This window comes from Desmodus rotundus, chromosome 2, assembly GCF_022682495.2.
Source record: "Desmodus rotundus isolate HL8 chromosome 2, HLdesRot8A.1, whole genome shotgun sequence".
Lineage (NCBI taxonomy): Eukaryota > Metazoa > Chordata > Mammalia > Chiroptera > Phyllostomidae > Desmodus > Desmodus rotundus.
Genome location: NC_071388.1, coordinates 134,367,887 through 134,391,258, shown reverse-complemented (window position 1 = coordinate 134,391,258; position 23,372 = coordinate 134,367,887). Strand labels below are relative to the sequence as shown.

The 23,372-nt window shown below is 39.9% G+C and overlaps 1 protein-coding gene across 1 annotated transcript in view; it reads right to left on the bottom strand.

The window, feature by feature from the left end:
• Positions 1–23,372, bottom strand: part of ARHGAP15 (Rho GTPase activating protein 15) — a 619,281-nt gene that overhangs the window by 46,326 nt on the left and 549,583 nt on the right. The window contains exon 13 of the mRNA XM_024569724.3: positions 16,033–16,138. Within this exon, the coding sequence (XP_024425492.2) occupies positions 16,033–16,138 (106 nt within the window). The remainder of the gene's footprint in view (positions 1–16,032; positions 16,139–23,372) is intronic.

Below are 23,372 nucleotides of genomic sequence, written 5' to 3'. Positions count from 1 at the left end.
AAATTCTCTTGACTTCCTTTAAGGTCGTACTAGGAATTCCTCCCTTCCCACTGAGCTCCACAACCACCACAGGAATAACTTGCTTTCTAGTCGTGTCGAGATAACTGCTTAGTTTCCAGCTTTGCTTCAGCCTCTGTCCTTGGGTCCTCTACCCCCAAATCCATTTTACATATGATCTTTCTATAAATTGAAAAACTTAAATGAAAACAAATGCAAAACTTATATTCTTCAACTACTCTATAACCTGTCTTGGCTCTCTACAGTTTGAGACATAGATTCCAGCTTTCCTTCTAGCTCCCACCCATAACCTGGCTCCTCCCTGCACTTGGGTCTCTCCTTCTCCTTTGCTGCAGATCACAGATACTGCAAGCTGCTTGTGGCCACATCCCTGCATCCTTTGGCTTTTTTCAAATGGACCTACAGAACAGCCCTTTGCTTCCCAAATCCTGTCCATGCTTTAAAACCTGACTTCAGCTCCACCTTTCGTCATAGACTTCTCAACTGTTTTGGCCTCTTTCTCCTTACATATACTGTTTAACAGTTAATTATTCTCTGCACTTTCCCCCCCCTTAAGTGCTTTCTCCTCTGTAAGATTAGAGGCTCTACAAAGGTAGAACCTTATACTTAAAAAAAACAATTCTCCCTCACTCTCCCTGGTGTAGTGTGGAACACCGAGTAGGCACTCCATGGATAGATACCATGGATTCATTGATTGATGCTCATATTCTTTCCCTTTTTTGTATGTGTACTTAGCCCTGTTGGTGTTAGATGGCTTAGCATTCCAAAGGATATATTTTGAATAAATCCTAAATTTATATATCTTTGGCAAGTAATAGAATTTTTGCAGCTAGAGTGATGAGCTATATATTAGGATAAATGTATATTTAAACTCCAGCCTTATCTAGTTGATAGCATGTCTGAACATAGGAACTGATATTGCCTTCATCAGCGATTAATTGGGTCATACTTATTAAGTGTGTGTCTCTGTGTGTGCATATCTGTGTGTGTGCTTCTTTCCATATATATAAAGTGAGTTCTAGCATTAAGAAGTTAAAATATGTAGATATGAGTATGAGAAGCACTTAGGAAATAACTAGATAAAGAATATAATCATTAATCCAACCAATAATTAAGCCTTTAATGGCACGGGCAGGCTTTAGCATGAAAGCCTCCATAGCACACAGCAATAAACTAAGTTTGCATAATATAAGCTGAAAAATGGCCCATTACTTGATGTTTTTCAGTAACTCTGATTTTATTTTACAAAGCTCTAAAGGAAGATTATTACCCCCTTACTTTCATTGGTCAGACTTTAAAGTCTGCCACCTGCCATCTTGTCTTCTCTTGACTCATCTTAAAAAAACAGACAGCTTGCTTCATGGCCGGTGTGTCTTTGCTACAGCACTAACCGGAGAGTGAGAAATACCACCCTGTTCAGAGTAGGCATCTCATTCATGAAACATGCTCAGGGACCATATCCTCTGCCTCCCCTCAACAGAAAAGCCATTTTAAGAGTGGTTTGTATTATTTATTATTTTGGACTCTCCACGTTTCTGCTTTGTTTTGTTCCTAGGAAAAATGAAAGTGAACCTAATTATTCTGGGTGTTAAAGCTGCTTATAAAATCCTCTTTCTCTTCGCCCAGCCACTGCTCTCTTGGTTCACAGAGAACTTCTCCCCTCTCCCTTGTAAAAACTGCCTTCTGAATGTGTGGCTCCCTGGCCACCAGCACTGCGAGCTTGTTCTCTATGCAGAATCTCACACCTCACCCCAGACCTCCTGAATCAGAATCTACATTTGTAACAAGATCCCTAGGCAACTTGATTTTTACGCATATTATAGTTTGGGAAAACCCGAGCTAGAACTTTCTGAAATTCCTGGGTGGCAGCAATGCCAGCCACAGGACCAGTAGGCAGAAGAGCCCTTACAGTGCCCTTTGTCCACCACTTGAACCCCTGGATGTCCCCCATCATTAGGATCCCCCTCCACATAGGGCTTTGAGCCTGTTTCCTGAGAAGGGTGAATGAGTCACACAGCACGGATAGAGGGCACTCTTTTTTTTTTTTTTCCAGCCAATTAGTTGACACCATTAAGCTCTTCTGATAGAACCTGGGTTTGTGAGAGGCGAGGCCTTTTGGATGAGCTGCGGGATGATGGCCCTTTGCCACCTGTGGTCATTAAAGTTCCCGTGGTGCTTTTTGTGAGAGAAGGGGTTGTTAACCTCGGTGTCCTGGCTGACTTCCAATCTGTGTAATTGCATGCAGTCTACCTAAGTCTGCTCTGTAGTTTCAAATAGGTAAAGTATTGTTCACTTCTTGTACTAAACTGCTGTGTTGTGTGGCTACAGAATGCTAATTAGCTGGCGTGTTCCAGGTGGCTGCGTTCATGAAGAAGAAAACCTCTCTCACTCTGGCCATCTTCCCCCTGCCCCCACCCTCTCCACCTGCTCGATCCCACACACAGCCACATACCTCTTTTCTTCTATATTATCATTCTTGGATAAAAGTGCTTTGGGATCAGAAATTCCTACAGTGGGACAATGAACGTTTCCTTAGTTTCCCTGTGTACACATGCTTCTAGGCCTACCCAGCCCTACTATAGGGCATTGTAGGGGAAACTCATGGAGAAAAGAGCAAAAATGTGGTAAAATAGGAATTCTTTAGCCAAGATGAAGGGTAAAGTGCTGGGATTGTCAAGGAAGTATGAATTATTGAAGAGTTCGACGCCCTAGGAATTGGTTATTTTCAGTGTGATGTGAATGGAGAGTGAAGTCAGAGAAAAGATGGCATGCATTTTATTTGTCCTTTTCCACTAGTTAAAAAAATACAGCAGGACATGTAAACCACCTGTAAAATGCCTCACTATCTCTGTGGGAGAATATCTGATTCTAAATAGAAAATGTGGCACCAGGGGGAGCGAATGGACTCCCTTTGTGATAACTCACAGGTCAGTACCAAGGCAGCACTTACTGTCTGGAAATGAAAGAAAACCAGGAAAAGATGGGCGAGCAGGGAGCCCAGAGGACAGAGTTGGGCTCTCTTCAGAGAAGAGGTATACTCATCAGTCTGAGAGTGGAACTTTTCTGGGATAGAAAATGGTTGCTAAGAAAAAGTGTTCAAAATGGGGAAAAATATCAGATTTCAGTGAAGTATCACTTTGCATGAGTAAATTCATTCTGTTTTGATGTCCAAGCACAGAGACACAAATTAATTAGATAAAAATTCCTTTAGAGCAGGGGTAGTTTCTTTTATCTTTTCATACCCCAAACGCTATGAATGATACATGAATTAGCTAATAAATAAAAAGAATAAATGAATAAAACAACACAATCAATAAAGGGAAGAATATAATTAAGAGGCATACGTTGACTTTCAGTTTATGGAGAACAGGAAAGCAGGAAAGAGCGTGGCTTTTTGCCCCCGTGCCAGCACCTGTTCTTGCCTACTTCCTGTGTCATTGAAAATAGGAAAGAAAGCAGAGCAGGGTTTCTCCAACCCGATGGATAGACTAACCCGATGCCTATAACAGAGAGGCTGGGCTGCAAACCCCCGTGAGAAAAGGAAGGACTAGAGTCAGAACTTGGGGAAGTGAGAGCAAGATTGAGGGAAGTAAACATTCGGTGAGTGGACAGGAAAATGGATGACATAATTGAATAAGATTCTCAAATCCTGGATGCTGATGGCCATCTCGATAAAAGCCTCTTCGTTCCCAACTCAGTGTCTATCACGATGGGTACTCATATGTATTTGAATCATGAATAAATGGGTGATAGGTGATGCAGACAAAAACGCTTTGACGGTGAAGAGAGCTCTCAGAGTGAGGCATGAGTAACAGAATTTGAGGATGATGGTGATATTAGGAGGAATGGCAGAAGAAAGAGAGGGGACAATGGAGGAAAAAATAGCCTGGTGAAAAAGAATGTGACACAGAAGAGAAGAAATTACTGGAATTTAGTATAAGGCTTCCAAGTTCTGCATGCATTTTTAACTTCTTTTGTATATATTAATAAATTAACCTGAGGAAAAATTACAGACCAAAAACATGTCATTGAGGCAGAGATAAATACTTAAATATTATAATGTTAAATTTGAGCTCTATCGTTATGTAGATGGTTTCGAGGGAGATTCCCCCAATGTTCTGATACAAACATCCCTTAAACCATTTCCTTGTCCTCCAGAGGCTCTCATTCCAGGCAAGCCCGTGGTTTTAGTTTTTTTTTAAATTTAATCTTTATATGGTATTTTTCCATTACCATTTCGTCCCCTTATACCCTCTCTCCCCAGCAATCTCCACATTGTTGTCCATGCCCATGAGTCCATTTTCCTTTCTGCTCAATCCCTCCACCCTCAATCTCCCCTCCCCACTAGCTGTCATCTGCTCTCCATCTATGAGTCTGTCTCTGTCATAGTTTTAGTTTTGTACGTCTCTGGAGTTAAGTGTGGGTTAGATCTTCCACTGGCACAGAGCAGTTATTTATCGCTGAGATTTCTTTCTGTCCACTGCTAAAGTGCAGTCTTTTCTTAACCCAGACAATACAGACGTGAGATCTGAAATCTTGTACATAATCTGCACTTTTTTCTTGCATAAGAGGAAAAAAAAAACCAACAGCGTGGAAATGTGCAGCTACCCTGAGTTAAGTATTCCTGGATATCACCCTGCAGCTCTCATGTCTGCTTTCTCCTCTGCATTCTGGGTGCTGCTGCGGACTTGTCAGCACCTTGTCATGGCTTCCTGGTGCGTGGGCTACCATCGGACTCTGCGTTCCTCACAATTATCCAGCAAAAACACTCCACAGAATCCTTCACAAGTTTTATATATATATATATATATATATATATATATATATATATTACACACACACACACAGGTAAAAAAAATGAAGCTACATTTAAAAAATGCAGTGCCCTGAAGTGGGTGCCATTAGTAAACGCTGCTGTGTCACCTCATCCTTTCCAGTCCTGCAAAGTCCTTTCGATCGTGGTGTGACAAGGGTGCGGGGAGCCAATGTGATTTAACTAAATAATACACAAATGTCAAGAATACTTTCATGTCTTGTGTACAGACCAGAATAAATTATCCCGATGGAATGTTTTGTTTTTCTTTTCAGGGAACAGCCCCACAGTTTATAAGGAGCTCTGCTGACAAGAAGTGGTGAAGAAATATTATTAAGAATAACCTATTTTAATGGAGGACAAAATGGCTCTGGATTTCACTTGGGTTCAAAAGACAGAGAGGTCTGGTGAGGAATTTGTCAGGCAGACAGCAATGAGACATTAGTCTTGTCCTGGAATTCTTATGAGCAGTGGGGAGAAAAATAAGTCCAGTAAGACATGAAAATTAGGGAAGTAGTTCTCAGAATTAAAGGTGAACTAAAAGGAACTGGCAGCTGCCTGGACGTGCCAGTCAGAGATGCCATGGTATCTGAGGCACGTGACAGGCCCGGAGACAACTGCAGAGCTCCCCAAACAACTCTCCTGAAGGGCTTGCCAGGAAGCCAGATGCTGCTTCTGGAAGAGTGTCTTCCCTAGTTGGGCATCTGGGTTCAGTGCTTTCCATTTAAAGAGGAGAAAGAAGGTGGTAAAAGGCAGAACCTTCGCTGCCTTTTAAAAAATGTAACCTAAGTGTACGAATATGCCCACATACACGCACACGCACACACAGCATTAACGAATGTGCACAGGGAACTTGTTTTTAAAAAGAACACCTAAAAATAAAACTTTCCCCAGTGCTTTTTAGGTGGAAAGCAATGCAATAGAGGGAGGGAGGAAGGGAAAGAGAAGGGGGGGAGTCAGAGAAAGAGAGGGGAAGAGAGAGGTGGGGAGAACACAGACCCAAGAAAAACCTTATATCAATAAGTCAGTGTACTAATTAGGTAATTTTACTTAAAGAGCTGAGATTATAGTTGGTGTTCAATTAAAAAAATAAAGAGCATTCGAGTGATGGGCTTGTGCCTCTATCACAGTTGGCTAGTGTCTGTTGCTCTTTGTTTGACTGTGCCTTTTTCCCTGGAAATGTGGCCGAGTATTGGTATTGGCAGGAAAAGAGAGTGGACTGGCAATCAGGTGACTTGAGGTCTGGTTGATTTTTCCCCTCTTTCACTTTGAAGTTCACTCTCTCTGCTTCATAAAACAGGAGCTGAATTTCTTTATACACTGAATAGCAGAGGGCAAGCTTTTGTAATCAAGGTGTTCTTTTTTCTTTGCCTAATGCTAAATAATTCAAGGTAGTATTACAGAAGACAATAGTAGATCTGGAAGAAATGATGGACAGGGAGGTTGGGTTGATACAAAAGGAGGCAGGAGTGATAGTTTTTAATTTAGTAGTGGGAGTAATGCCAGAAAATATAAAACTAAGTTTTTATATTCAAAAATCTGTTACAAGTCCCAGATAATCAAGAAATTAGGAGAACCGACAACCCCACCCTGGACAGTAGTGATTGATCTAACAGGTCCCAGCACCGATGGGTGGTCCCAGGCTCCCTGAGCAAGGCTTCTTCAGTAGGCTCAGCCCCTTTCAGCACCCATCCATCATTGCCCTCAGGGCCTCAGAACAGGCAATCTTAATATGAACACATATTACTTCTTTTACTATCAGGGCCACTCTTCTCTTCATCAAGATGAAAACATAAATATCGGGGAGAAGAGAAATTGAAAGGAACAGCTTAGGAACCAATAACCTCAGCATGTAATATTCCCTGGTCCTAGTCTGAAATACATCAAGTTTCCAAGTTTCCAGTTGATCTTAAGTGGAACCATCACTGCCTATTAGAGTATCATCTTCTCATTCGGTGATGTCTTGTGATTCCATTTGTTCAACAAGCAGTGCTGAACGTCTGTCATGGGTGGGACTCGGCACAAGGTTCTGGGGATGGTAGCAGGAGTCAAAGTGGCCCAAACTGCTGCCTTCCTGGAGCCCGTGGTCTAATGTTTGCCATTAGGGGACCAGGTCAGTCCTTCATAATTTCCATCTTCACCAGCATTTTTTCTTCTAGGTTATTACATTTGTTATGGTAATTTTTCAAGAGCCAAAAGCTGAAGTTTAAAACAGTAGCTAATTGTCACTAGAAATTCTGCCCAATGTCCTGTTGTCATGAGAATTTTCTGGGCCTTCTTTTGGAAGTAATAGTTTTAACCACAAAAAAATAATACCTCCACTCTAGCCAGGTTTTCTTTCAGTCAGCGTGCATGCCATTCCCAGACTCCTTTCCTAGTCTCTTCCTCTGATGACCCCTTCAGTGTTAGGCATCCCCAGGAAGCTGTCCTCAACTCTCTTTTCTCTTCACACCATCCTTCGCGGGTTATTCATGGCCTTACCCCATTGCCATCTTTCAACCGATGACTCCCAAATTCATACCTAGATCCCAATCTTCTTTCCAGCCTTCCAAACATGTATTTCTTATCCTCTAATCAACTTCACTAATGAGTGGAATGGAAACAATGACCAAATCATATCATGTCCCTAAAATTTCAACTTCTTTCACCCCTCCAATTTTGTCCTTCCCTTTATGTAAGTTAAGGATATCATCACTCGACTAGTTCAAAACTTAGGTGCCATCCTGAAATCTTCCTTCTTTCTAGTCTTTTGGTCTTGGTGAGCACATCCTGCTGATTCAAGCTCCTCTACACCTCCTGTGTCCCTCCCTTTCCCCATTACTTCTGCCCCCATCTCCCTTATTTTGGCGTCTCTAGCTTGGACTACCATGCCAGCCTCTTATCTGTGTTCGCTACCTCTAGGGTTGGCCTCCTACAGGCTACCCTTCACACTTACAAAGATTGTGATCTTTAAAGTACAAATCGTAGGCATTACCTTCCTGCTTCAGGCCCTCCAGGCATTTACTATTGTCTACAGAATGAATGTTAAATTCTTTAGCAAAGCATGGAACGTTCTTCACAATTAAGCTCGAGTTTACTGCATTCTCAGCTTAGGTTCTGCCTGTTCTTCTATGTTTTCTACTTCTCCAGTCCTTCCAGGGGATTCACCACTTCTTTACCACAGTGTAGTTCTCCTCTGTGCCTCTTGGTACATAGTATTCTTGCTGCCTATAGCCAGCTTGTTGTCTGCCAAACTGCCACCTTTAAAGACAGCCTCTGGCATCTGGGAGGCACCCTTTCATTTCTCAAGCCTAAATTTCAGCTCCTGCTTGGTGTTCATAGTGTCTTGTGATATGGCACCGTATTCATTATAATTGTTTACTAATTTAACTCCAGGAAACTATAGGAAGCATGAGGGTAAAAGTGCCCTCTCTGCCTCTTGTATCAAGTTGAGGGGTCAGCAAACATTTTGTGCAAAGGTCAGAGAGGAAATACTTTTGGCCTTGTATAACTGGTTATAATTATGTAACTTTTCCATTGCAGCATAAAAGCAGCCATTGGCTATATATAATGTATTTATACAGCCCGCTACATCAATACATATATAAGGGTGTGTGTGTGTGTGTGTGCGCGCACACTTTCCAGCAAGACTGTATTGAGAAAAACAGGTAGCAGTCTGGGTGTGTTCCACAGGCCAGTTTCCGATCTCTGATCTTGTTCAGTGCCAGGAATACAGTAGCCACTCATTAAAACTCCCCGAAGGAATGGGTGGATAAGGTTTTACAGTTAATATTTTCACAAGTGTAAATTTATTCAATCTATTGCACACATGAGCGAAAGGGGGGGTTAGAGACATTAAAAGGTTTTCTTAAGGTTGTACAGTTTCTAAGGGCTAAGGTTGGGATATGAACTTATGTCTTCTGATTCCAAATCCTTGGTTCTTTCCATTAGATAAAAGGCCAAGATTCATAGTGGAGAAGGGTGGGGCAACTTAAAAATCCCTACTTCTTATGACAGAAATACCCTCTAAGGGGTGGGCCACCACTGACAGGGGAGAAGGCAGTGATAGATGGGCAGTAGCCATTTTAAGTTTTGTTTTGTTTCCTATTATTCAGTGGTTAATGTTACCATAAAATGTTAAATCAAAAGATCAAAAGTAATAATTTCACTCCGGTCTTAAAAAACCTTATCTCCCAAAGCCTTCCTTCAGAACAAGGATCCACCACTGGAAGGATCATTGAACCTTAGTCCCCAGCTCACAAACCTTATAAATCCTGTGCCAAGATGTCTTCTAAGTAGATGACATTTTAATGATTACTACAGGGAGTTGGGAACTCTTGCTTCATCCTCACGATCAGAGTAATTAATTTTCTTAACTACCAGGTCAAATTCTGCCACGGGAGTCCAGTTGAGAAATTTCAGACCCATAGGAAGTACATTAGCTCCTCAAAGCGATTAGGGTGCCATTTCAAATACACAAGCAAAGGAGCTATTAGGCTTCTGGCTTATTTCAAACAACTTGCAGCCCCTGTCCCTCAGGGAGGGGGAAAAAAAAGAAAATAACAATTTGCACAGGTTCCTCATTTTCCAGTAAAAATACCCATGGCCTGCAAGTCTTTGGATATCAGGTATTGTGGTTGGGTGAGAGACAAAGTGTACGGAACAAGGGTGGCGTGCCAGAAGACAGCATAGAAAAACACAGCCTGTTCCAAGGCACAGCAGAACTGAGTGTTCGGAGGCCTGGGGAGGCAGAGAGCTTTACCAGGCATTGCTCTTCGTGATCAGCGAGAAGGCCAAGGATTCGTGGGCTTTCCAGTCCTTTCTTTAGCCATGTCTCATGTCTCCTGCCCCCAAATATCAGAAATGCCCACTATGCCATTTTAAAGACAGGGTGGATGGTTTTTTCCCTCACCATTGTTTCCTCAGACAACCCTTATATTTCTAGATCATCATCATTTGAGTTGCCTTTGACATGCTTTTGTAGAGTATTTTATTTAACATCCATGAAGACCACAGAGAAGCTTTAAATATCAGTTTACTCTCACAAAATAGCCACAGCTCAACAGTTTCGCCTTTCAATGAGGCATTCAACTGGCATGCTTCCATGAGATTTGTCTATTCAGCCATATCATTTTTTCACCTTGGAATTCTATGAACAGCTGGAAGATTTTCTTAGAGTCAATACAAAAGGGGAGATTTTTAAGCTCTGCTTTCAGCCTATTTTACAAAGTGCAAGTCTCCTGTGTGTGATTTGCCTCTAAAATCTGCAGCAAATACAGGGTCCGGCAGAAGTAAGGCCTGCTTGAGTGTTGTTGGTAGGACAATACTATGGATGTAATAGTTTATAGTTTTAATTCGAACATTTCACCTAAAATGTCATAGGGTGTGCTTGAATATAATGCTGTTATGTTACAGAATTACATGCTTATGACTTTATAATAATAAAGGGGCGTTATTTGTGCCAGACCCTGTATATTCTCCCAAGGCTATTTTTGGAAGCCAATGGCTGCCTTTATTTCATAAATCTTCTCTGAAAGCCACACATTTTAAGACATGTTGACTTTATTTGAACAACATATACCTACCTATATGGGAACTGAAAGTACTTTTATATCACCCCCTTCAAAAATTTCAGATTGTTTTGTATTCCAAAATGCATGCCTCAAAGTAAATCTGGCTAACAAGTTCAGGTTAGCTGTATATTTCTGTATTTATTTTCTGAATATTCTGTAATTATCATATATTATTATACCCTGGAAATAAAAATATGGGAAAAGACTTCAGCAACAGCTAGAACCCCTTACTGACAATAATGACAACAGGAATCCCAGGACTTGAGAAGTTCAGTGCCAGTTCTAGATGGACGTGTAGCTGACCGGATTTGAAGAGGGTTTACACCGGGGATTTGAGGAATAGGAGAAGGCCCTACCGGCTTCAAAGTATCTCAATTACCAGGCTCCCACAAAGCTAGTGTGCTGTTCTGCCTGGCAGGAAACTCTTGCTGTGAGAAACATTCTGATAAGTTAGACGACAAGCAGAAGAACTGTCCTTAGGAAACCTCTGTACTCGGCAAGGCTCTGCAGGAGAAGCACAAGAAAAGACTCGTGCTTGCCCCAGCCTCCTCACGCCTGCTGAAAAATAAGGAGACTAGGTTATCCTCCAGCTTTGAGGTGGAAAGGGTTGGATTTGGGAACGTGAAACAAGATGTGGATCAGGTGGATGTAGAGATAGTGAGAGAATAGCGTTAGGCTGGGGAGTTCACCCGGGGACTGGCCTTGGCATTGGGGGTGTCATGTGGTTTGTAGAACATGTGAAAACAGCCTCATTGAGACTGGGGAAACTGGCTGAGTCAGGTCAGCATGGAAACTAAGGTTTTGGAAAAAAGATTCTGTGGTGAGATAAAGAATTTTCTAGAAGCCAGGAAATTTGAAAACCCAGCCTTTGCAATTCTTCCTATATTTATTTCATTAAAAATTCTTTTATATCTTTCTCACTATAAAAATAGTATATGTTGGTGTATAATGCTTATCTAGAACCTAATATGGGCATTAAAAAGATTATTCATTTACTCCTCATCACAGAAATAGATTCTGTTATGACCCTGTATTTTACAGACTAGAAAAACACAAGCTCAGAATCAAGTGGCTGGTTCAAAATTACACCTCAGTAAGTGGCAGAGCCAAGACTCATATTCAGGTCTGCCTGCCTCCCAAGCCTGCTTTCTTTACCTCTTCTCTTAAGCTCAGTGTCACCTTCTACTCCTTTGGTAGAAGGGAAAAAGAAACACATGAGGGGAAAAAAAATCTCATAATTCAACAACTCAAAGAAGGAGATATTAACATCTCAGCAAATATTTTTAGAGTGTTTTCTAGATGCACAACTTTTCTATATATGTAGAGTTACACTCTCTTTGAGTATATAAAATATTGTATCCCTGACTTTATTTTAACTTAAAACAATAATTTTCCCAAATTAAAACAAAACAAAACAATTAGCTGTGAACTACCTTTCACTAAAAAAATGAGGTATGCTCTGATACAAAGAACCATGTTCTAGCTAACCTTCCCCTATCACTGAACACTTCGGTTGTCTCCCAGCTTCCACCAGTGCAAAGGTCCTATTGTAAATGATTTTATCTGTGTATACCACCTCCCATTACTTAGGATAGGGTCCCAGCAATGAAGATGACCACTCAAAAGGTGTAAAGATTTTCAAAGTGTTCATTCTTGAGATCTATTACATGTATGACTTTATGAACATGCAAGTTGGTACATCCCAATGAGCAGCATGTAGAGGGCTTGGCTCAGTATACACCTGAAAAACTGGAACTCATCCTATTTCATTAGTTTTCTGTAACCTCATCTTTGTCTTTCCCTTTTATGCATTTGCAAAATAGAGAAAAGGGTGCACCCTCCTAAACAGTATCTACTTTTGCTTTTTTTAAATTAATGTCGCAGGGGCTATTTTCACAGTTACTCAGCTTGGAAACCTCAGACTTATCTCCAGGTCTGACTAGATATGGGCAATAGAGAAATGAGTGAAATACAAACTGTGTGGAAGTTTTCTTTGAAAAGTCTCATGATCTGGACCATTTCCCTCCGCTTGATGTTCGCCACTCCAATCCACCTACAACTCCCGTGTGGCCTCCTGTGTTCCTTTCTCGGTCTGCCTTGTTCGCCCTGTGCTCTGCTGTCAGGCAACTCATTCGTAAGCACTAAGCACATATGCAATTGTCTGATAGATAAAGTTCCGGCAGTTCTCTATTCCTTATGTGAGTCTTTTGCTTGGCTCTCAACTGCCAACCGCTAAACACCAGGAATTAAACCTTATCTTTCCAGGTCCTCCTCCCATTAACTTCATCTTCCTTTTACCTCTCTGCCTTTTCAAAGAAGCAGGCTAGGGGAAAATGCACTTGACACATATTTTACAGAGATAGAACTTGCCATTTATGTGATGATTCAGAAGGTACCCCAGGACCTTCCGTGCCTCTCACTGTAACGTCAATTTGAGAAAGTGGCTGTTAATAAGGGTTTCTAGTTGATGGCATATTGAAACGATAGCTTATTCTGAATTCCTGGTCTCATGCTATCACAGCAAAAGCATAGAACTTGACCTTGAGTTTGATCAAGAATGAGGACTCTGGGCTCTGAGACTATTTAACTTTTACAGCCATTGTGTAATCTTATGTTTAGTAGAACGTAACCCTTTACATTTCTGTCTTTGTGGCCAGAGCTTGCATTCAGCTTCTAGTCCAACTGTGCTGTATTGAGCTTTCTCAGCTGGTAGTCACTCTGCTTTTAAGGGAACGTGCAACTCAGCACTCTGCAAAAGTGGAGTTCTATTCTGTTGGCTGTAGAGTACGTAGGTCAAGCGGAATTTCTGGCACTTCATTACATTTCCTGACCCTCACTAAACAAACTTATACACACACACACACACACACACACACACACACACATATATATATATATGTAACAATTTGGAATAAACATACATATAAGTGTTGATCGTAGATTTTTCTGAAGAACTACCAAATGCATCAAGACTAAGGAAAACATTCTAATGATTCTTTCAAACATGAATATATTTAAATTCTCATTAAACAATCTTCTTATTTAGTCTTCTCAGGCTTTGATGACATGCCACGATTGGCTGTTTATCAAAAACTTAGCAAGAAATGCTTAACAAGATATAATCATGTGCACACACTTGTGCATAATTAAACCCAGTTTATAAATCAGTGCACAGTGGAATATGGTCATGCCACTCAAGAAAGGTTGGTGGCTGACAAATAATACTTTTCTTTCTATCTATAATGAAAAATCTTACAATGTGAATGCTGTTAAGGTGAGATAATAATCTGATCTTAAATCATAGTAATACACATCTATTTCCATCTCTTCTGAGCTGAATGAAAGTTCTAACAAAATCAGGAAATTAACTTAGATATAAAAACACAATCAGACATTAATTGTTGATACTGGAATTGTATGGCATGAGGACATGGATCCTCGTCAGTGTGTTTTATTTTTTTCAAAGAAGGATTTAGCTGATGCTCAATTTCTTCATTTTATAGCTGCTTTTTTTTTCAGTCAGAAAAAATGGAATAATTGAGACAGAGTAATTAATATTTCTCAAGATCTACAAGACTGAGTATTGCATAGCATTAAAGAATATAGTTTTCCATTTGTTTTATGACTTTGTCCAGTTAAAGTTACTGAGATAAGCATACCAGTATTTACTTGTAACTTGAGATGCCTTTCATAGTGTGACTGGACCCTACAGGAAAAGAATGAGCATTTGAGGAATGCTTACCTTCTGCTAGGCATTTTACATGCATTATCTCATTTAATTCTTATAACCACAAGATATGATTGGTATTATTAAATCCAATTTTATGTGCCAGAGATCATAAAGGGAGTAAAGTACAGAATAAGGATTTGACTCTAGATATAGCCATTTCTTTAAAGCCCAAGATCCTTTCATTAACCAACACTAGTTTCCTTACTGTAGTAAGAATATGGAGGTGACATAAAGGGACTTTCTAACAAGAGGTCTTCGGAACTTGGACACAAGTTCCCCTCTGGGAGTAAAATAAGAAAGAAACTAATATGGCGAATTAGATTAAAGCATTCTACCTAATGCAGTGACCGGCTAAGCAAATTACAAGCCATCCATACCATGAAATATGATATCATCAATGGCAAGAATCGGGTAAGTCTGTTCAATGAAGTGGAAGACTAGGAGTTGTAAAGTAGTTGCAGGACAATATGTGCTGTATGATATGCTTTAACGCAAGCAACAGCCATACATGTGTGTTTTCGTGTGTTCAGAAATGTGTCTAGAAGGAAATATACAAAAATGTTAGTTACTTCTGTTTAGCAGGCTGAGAATGACTAGCAGGCAAATTTCACTTTTTAATCAAATATTCACCACTGTTTAAATTTTTGTGTGTGCAATTCCATGTATTACATTTATAATTACAATTCATGTAATGAACTAGTTGAATAATCTGTAGGAATGGCCTGGACCAAAGAATGGGTGATTATGGAGATTTAATCTCACAAAAGCAGAGTTGCCCAATACACTTGAAACTCTATCAGGCTTCAATATTACTATATGCATATGGTGAAAGCTAAAACCTCATCACTCATATTGAGCTCTGCCTTACCTGAGGAAGGCACTAACCAAGGGCAAATGAATAGCAGTCATTTCAAACTTAACACGTCCAAAATGGACCTCTCCATTCTGCGGTTCTTATTCATCCTGCTCCTCCTCCAGTTTTACCCATTTCTCCATTCACTCAAGCCCAGACCCTAAGAGGCACACTTGATTTTTCCTTTCCCTTCCCCACTGCTTCCTGAGCAGGCACATCCAACCTGACCCACCTCCAGAATGTCTCTATGGCCTCCACTCAAGCAACCATGATCTTTTGCCTGGACCACTGGGGTAGCCTCCTAACAGGTTCCCCTCCTTTTGCTTTTGCAATCCATTCTCCACATGCCAGCCTGAGTGATCTTCCCCAATTTAGCACTCTTTGTTGTTCTACATTGTATTTACAATGGAATACAAATGTCTTACTATGGAGCATAGGCCCCTTAGGATCTGATACCCATTTAACTTTTGTGACCCCAACTCCTACCACCATCACCCTAGTTGTTTAGGCTTTCACCAACCTTGCCTGCTCTTCAAATACTTCAAGGTCTTTGGATCCACTGGGTTTTTACATTTGTTTGTTTCCACTTGGGATATTCTTCTCTTAGCTGGTGATGGTACCTTATTAATCTGAGTCAACATTTTACAGATGAAGAAGTAAAATTTCAGAGAGTTTAAGTAAGTTATTTGGGGTCCTACCACTTGGTGTATGGCAGCACTAGGTTTTGAACTCATGTCTGAAATAGCTCATGTTCTTCCTATTATACTATATAACAAAGTAAAGACAGGCCGTCCCAGGGCTCTGGCTACAGTTCTGGCAACCACTCAGCAAATATATATTTGTGGAAAAGACTAGGAAAAATAAATTCATTCAGAAGTTCCTTGTGTAGCTTCTCCTTCCTACCTTTAGCACATTCTCCATCTTCTGTAAGAAGACTTAGATCAGCAAGAGGGGAAAATCTGAGACAGATGCATTTGGAAACCCTTGTCTTAGAGATCTGAAATTAAACACTGTTCATTTAGGAAATGAGTGTCCGATAACACAACCAGAAACCTTTATAACTTACTTAGTCAGATGTCCAAAGAGGGCTTTCATGGTGTCACGATTTGGTGGAGGGAGTTTTTGTACAAGAGACTTCACAGTTTCAATTCTCGTGTTGTTATCTTGCTTTTCTGAAAAAATAAAATAAAAACAAAGGTTAGAAAAAAATAAGATTTCATAGCTACATGAGGGAATTTTAGGAGAGTTTTAGACTAAGACTTAACAGCTTAAAGCCCTACTCAGTAGTCAAAGGGAATAGGTGTACTCAGCATTATCATGGAGTTTCTTCATGTTGACTCTGAATTAGATCATGGTACTATGAAAGCAGCAACAGTGCGGCCACCACCGTTTGTGTGGCCATGTGACTAAGAGTGGCCATTGAGACTCAAGTCAAAGTGTTATGAGGGACTCCTGGGGAGGTGATGTATAGGGTGATCAGTGAGCTATTGAATCAAATCTTAGTGTTTTACTATCATACAAGGTGTGGTAGGATAAACAATGAACTTCCCAAGATGTCCATGTCCTAATCTCTGGAGCCTGGAAATATGTTACCTTCCCTAGAAAAGGGTATGTTGCCTGTGTGATTAAATCGGGGATTATTAGATGGAGAGATTCTGCTGGATTATCTGGGTGGTCCCAGGGTAACCACAGAGGTGGTAAAGCAGGAATCAAGGGGATGAGAGTAAGAGACAGAAGTGATGTGACAAAGGGAGCAGAAAGAGGGAAGGTTATGTGATGAAGGACCACGGGTCAAGGAGTGAAGACAGTCTCTAAAACCTGGAGAAAGATGGAGCTTCCAGAAGGAAGATAGTGAAACTCATTTCCATCTTCTGACCTTTAGGAATGTAAGATAATAAAGTTTTGTTCTTTGAAGCCACTGCGCTTGTGGCAATTTGTTACAGCAGCAAAAGGAAACCAACACACAAGGACACACGTTGTGATTTAATTACCGATATTATTTTGTTTGCTTGATTTTGTGGAAGAGTAAAGAATTTTTTATTACACTCTGCTGTACTGTCTTCACAATACATTTTATTTTTTTCTATAAATTGGGAAAGTGAAAAATTTGAAAGTATAAAACTTAGTCATACACATTTAAAAAATAGTTCTTCAACACTGCATGCCACATGAATTGCTTTCCTTCATTTTGTTTCTTTTTGACTTTTATGAGCAGGGATGGTATAATAAAAACTAAGTTACTTGTGCACTAGGGAATTCATCTTACCCTACTTTCAACCAGGGTGTAGAATCGTAATAATTTATTGAACTTAAACACTTTATGAATATTGACTTAGGTACTTTTCCTTTCTAAACTTGCATCTCTAACTTCTAGCCTGGAGCTCCAGATGACAAGCACCCAATTTCCATCTTCCCCTTCCTTAGCAAGAAAACCCCATGGATGAGGAAATGGCAACATACCTAGTTAAAAGAGTTCATTCACCTCCCAGCTTCCTTGGCAGCTGGAGTGGGCATGTAACTAAGATTGGCCGTTGAGCCACAGTGTTATGTGGGACTCCTGGGGAGGTTATGTATAGGGGGCTGATTTAGCTTTTTAGCCTTTTTTACCTGTGCTCTTCGGAAAGCAGACAGAATGGTTTACATTCTGTAACGTAATGGCTTACAGCGTGAGACGGCACTGAGAACTGAGGCCAAGCAGAGGGGAACACACAGGTAGAGGGCACTTCTCTGAATCCGTGGAGCAGGCAGACCGGTCCTACACTGTCTGTCTCTGGGTTTCTCATATAAGGAAATAAGCTCTGTTGCTGAAGCCTTTATGAGTGATTTTCTTATACTAAAGCCAAATAGGGTTCCCAACACAATGTGCTTCCTAAAGTCCAATTTGCAAGCACCTGTTTTCAGGTAGATGAACTAAATAAAGTAGAGCAAGAAAGAGTTAGTTCAGAAACTGGCAGGTTTTATTCAAATACCCTGTTGCCAAAAAACCCCTACTTTTTAAAAATAAGAAATAATAGGAAAAATATCTTGCAGAAGATGGTATTTGGCCAGAATGGGATGGGGGCAGTCTTCCTAGTAGAACTGTGCTTGGAAGCTTTTCTTCTTCCTCCTAAAACCACAAAGGCCTATAAATAATACCTCCCACAGTCACAGCTTTCAAAATTGCAGTTATTCTTAGAAGAGTTCCAACATAATATGGATTGGACAACTGCCAGTGAAAGAGACAAAGGGGAGAGAGAGAGAGAGAGAGAGAGAGAGAGAGAGAGAGAGAGAGAAAGAAAAAAAAAGAAAAAGCCAGTTGTAACATCATAGCAGACAGTAGATCTAATCTTCCTGCCAAAGGGGTAGAAAGTCCCCTTGTAGCTTAATGATACTAAGGCAGTGTGATGCTTCATAAGACTAGTGGGAGCCTGTGGGATACCAGAAACTCATGAAAAGAACTAAATCAAGTCGGTAAAGATGAAAGTGAAATTTGTATAGCATGCCCAGGACAGAGCTCTTAGGGATACTTGGATACCTTGAATTTAACCATGTGAAGCTAATGCTACACACGAATGATTATATGCAAAGATATATAGCCCATGCCAGGAATAGAATTTACCTAGGAATCTGGTGAACCACTTGGTTAAGACAATAAAGATGATAATAGAGGAGGTGCTTGCAGTAGTTCTTATACCTGTAGCAATAGTCCTGAATGAAGTATACTTACTGTTAAAAAAAAAAAAGTGGTAGAGCGGAGAAGAAGGGAAAGGAGGAGAGGGGAACTTTCTAATTTCACTGAAATCTCTGGCCATTGTAATGATCAAGTCAATGCCAGAATCTCCAAAAAAAGTGATCAGTTGACATTGAGGACTACAGAAGTAGCAGCCATAAATTAAGCTGGACAGATGATAAGCAAAGAGTGATCCAAATGGTTATATCCAGCAAGCTTCAGTTTTAGGGAGCAGGTGATCCAGTGAAGAGTGAGTTTCAAGAGAGGCTGGGGGTTGCTTAGCTGGAAATATATGAATTTGCAAGGTCACTGCCATGGTGCCTTGGCAGCAATGAGAACTTTACTATGTGCGTTTAACCACCAGGTAAAATAATTATGAATTTCCCCAGAAAGAGTCAGTTCTCCTTCTTCTCTGTTCTGTTGTACTTAGAACATTCTGTTTATACAACATTTCACATAATATTGCCATGGCTTGAAGCAACGCAAGTGTCCATCAACAGACAGGTAGATAAAAAAGTTGTGGTACATATAACCATGGAATATTACTTGGTCATAAAAAAGAAAAAATCTTACCATTTGCAACAGCATATATGGACCTAGAGGGTATTATGCCAAGTGAAATAAGTCACTCAGAGAAAGACGAATACCATATGATTTCACTTATATGTGGAATCAAAAGAAAAATATAAATGAACAAACAAAACAGAAAAAAGACTCATGGGGGAACAGATTGGTGGTTGCCAGAGGGGAGAGGGTTGGGGGGCTGGGTGAAAAAGGTGAAGGGACTGAGAAGTACAGATAGGTAGTCACAGAATAGTCATGGGGATATAAAGTACAGCACAGGAAATACATTCAACAGTATTGTAATAACTATGTATGGTGTCATTTGGGTACTGGAAGTATCAGGAAGAATGATTTGTAAATACACGATTGTCTAACCAATGGGATGTACACCTAAAACTAATGCAAGATAATATTGAATGTAAACTGTAATTTAAAAAGTTGAAAAAATATATTGCCGTGGCTTGAATGCCTACTAATTTCTTGCATTAAACTAGGAATTTTCCTATAAAGCTAGGAAGCCCTTACACTGGCATACGGTGGGTTAAATGAATGAAGAGAGAATAAGTGAACAGATGAAAGATATGAACATGTGTTACAATAGACAGACCACGGTTTGAATTCTGTAACAGCTTTTTGTTAGCTGTGTGGTCTAGGACCACAAGTTTCTTATTTTCTCTGAATATGTAAAAGGTCAGTTTTATGGATTAAACAAGATAGTATGTAATGTACCTGGTGCAAAGACTAATAAAAAGTAACTTCTTTATAAATGTTCATACCTCCCCCAACCCCTCACCTTTTTTGAGGCTCATGCTGGGTCTGGTTTACTTTTCGTTTTCAGCAATAATCATCCTCTCAGTTGAGCACTCAAAATTAAGGGGTTTGTCCTTGAACTGAGTTGGTGCCAGTAGTGACAACACACTTGTTCTGGTGTTCTGACATTTCACAACACTGAATACTTGGGAAAGGCTGAAAGACTGATGATCGGATTGGTGAGTAGTCAGCTACATAAAAGAATCCTTGTAAAGTGTATGGTGGTTTCCATATCTGCTTACAAGAACCATCCTACGTAAAGTGTATTTTACAGAAAATTTTTTTTTCTTTTGTCAACTTTCACCCACACTTGAAGAACTGGACAGTTGAACCGTGGTACACGGGTGTGTGTGGCTAAGTGATACATACACCGAAGGGGAACTGGACAATGGCTTAGAGAGGGTCGAAATATTATCAAGGAGTAGCAATTTATTTTCTTACAGTATAATCAGAATGAAATCTTTGAAAAGGTTATAGGAAAGCAGTGGCTTCCCATTCAAATCAATACCACACCCACTCTCCTGTAGCTTGTAAAATCAGGAAATAACACAAACACTTCTAAGTGGAGGAATATCTAAAAATACAATTGGAAACATGAAAATCGAAATGACACCTTTTCAGATCTGGTTTATTGATGTGTCATATTAGGACTTGGAATCGCATACATAATAGAGGAGTGGTTAATGAGCTAAGATTCACACACGGCTTACTGAAGACGTGTCAACTGTCTTCAATTGATTCAGTGAGCATGTGAAAGACAGCGTTTTCTATTAATATTTCTCCTTCCGCATATGGTTGCTCATTGTTGTGAAGTATTGAGAGTTTTGAGAAGACTGAGATATCTCTGACTTTTTTACATTGTAACTAAAGTGGGAAACAGAGAACTTTTTCTACATGGAAATTAGAGAACCTCTTAGGTAAATTATGTACTACACGGCTTATATAAAAATCATTCCAGGCGCTGGGCAGGTATCTCAGTTGGTGAGAGAGTCACCCCAATGCGTCAAGGTTGTAGGTTCAATCCTCTGTCAGGGCACATATAAGAATCAACCAATGAACGCATAAATAAGTAGAACGACAAACTGATGTCTTTCTCTCTTTCTCCTTCCAGTTCTGTCCTGAAAATCAACTTAAAGAAATCTTTCCAGTAATAATAAACTCCATAATTCTTTCTCCCTTCCTTACAAGTGCTCTTACCTTTATTTCCGAATCACCTTTTTTATCTACCCTCTGCTCTGAATTTCTCCACTTCAGTTCCCCACCCATATCCCAGTAGCTTCTCCAAACTATAAGCTGTGAACCCACAATTGCATACAAAACCTTTCTGTAGGACTTCATTTTTGCCATCTACCAGTGAAAAAAAAAGTATATGTAAAAATATACATAATGAACAAGTACACATTAAAATAGTAATCTGCTGCTTACCGATACCTACTTTTCACCCACCTGGCCCCATTTTCTCAAACCACCCTGAACTCCATTGTAAATGAGCTTCTTAAAAAACAACTCCAGACTACTTAAAGAAGTAACTAACATCTTTTACATGATGTGAAATAGCCTTAAATGTTGTGATAAGGACGCGGCTTTATAGTTCTCCCCTGATTCATGGTTTTGAGGACACATTTCAAAAAAATATGGTTTACGATGGTTACATTTGCATTTATCTGCATGAAATGTTGCTACTAAAACAAGGATATTTACAACCAAATGCCTTTTTGTAAAGAGATAAGATAAAGTTATACAGTGATGGAAAGAGTTCTATTCAGTGCAGAACCCAGGACCTCTGACCTCTGGACACTTCTCTGGCCTTATCATCCATCCATTTATTATTCTTAACTTATTTATAGCCACATGTTGAATCATATTTCAAAATAAATTGTGCTTTCTCTTATAGAGGTCCTCTCAGAGGAAGAAAAGACCAAATTCTCCCTGTCACCAGTGTATGAGGGGCACTCTTCATTCCACTGATGTGTAATTCTTAAAGGACAATGGTACCCCTTTGTCACAAGGAGGTCAGCAGTATCACAGCTGTTCTGCTTCTGGAAGTTCTTCTGGAATGTATAATGCATCCTGTGTGAAGAATGGTCGTCGTTTACATGTCGGGGCTATATTTGGAAGAAATCAGTGTAAGTTTTATCTGGCTTATACTTTTCGTATCATGACCATTTCAGAATTTAGTTAGAGACTGCCCTGGCTTAAAGGGGAAGTGAGTATCTTCAGAGAACATTTTAAGTGTACCTTGCAACCTGTTACAACTCTTTGAGGATATGGGTTTTACTTTATAAAACTTAAGTTGGGAGTTGAGGAATCATTTAAGGCATGACAACACTTGCTTGATAAATTCCTTTAAATAATTATATTTACTCCAGGAAGGGACATTCCCAGGGCAAATGCAAGACTCATTCATGGATACAAACAGACATATACTTCAAACTCGTGTTATAAATAGAGAAGCGGTATATTGCAGAGGTGTTTAAACAACTAGCTTAGAATTCTTGCTCCGCGATATGATTTGGGGAGAGTTGCTTGAACTCTTGATGTTTTTAGTTCCCTACTTTAATACACTGAAAACCCCCCCAAAACCTATATACATATTTCACAGCATTGTTAGTAGAATTAAATGTTTCAGTGCACATAAATGTACATATAGTAAGTGCTCATTAAATGTAAGCCCCCTTAAATTAAAATCTTTCTTTCGAATCAGCCTCTGTATTGGCCCTGATGAATAGTTGCTCATAGTTTCAGGCTGTTTCCAAAATCATAAGAAACCATAAATTTTACTCTTTAGTACTTTTTCCTAAAAACAGAAGCAGCCCACACTATGTGATAGTTTTATAAATACATAGACTGCTGCCCATTATCGAAGAGTGGTTATAATTCCTAAGTAGACAAATACATCATGAATAGACATGCCGTTGTATTACAAACAATGGCCTTCATGCTAACCTGGTGTTGGCAATCTGCCCTTTTTCAAGTTTCTGTACCCCTTGCCCATCTCCAAACTGGAAAAGTCATACTTTATATTTAATTAAAAGGATGGCACATTCTCAATGCCTGTGATGGTACATTTGACTTTAGGTGTTGAGAATCCATGTCAAAACATTTCAATTCAAGGACAGAGGTACGTGATTTGCAGGGCAGGAAAGATGCAGCAGGAATAGAATCTAATTGACTCAGGTGAGACCTTTCTCTTCCTCTGGTGGGAATCACTTGAGAATTAGAGCTCATCGCCTCGCAGGCAAATAGGCTTCTCCTCTTGTATCCATAGCTTTGTTCTTCCAGGAGATGTTAATATTTTGTCTGATTTTTGAATAAAGAAGCCC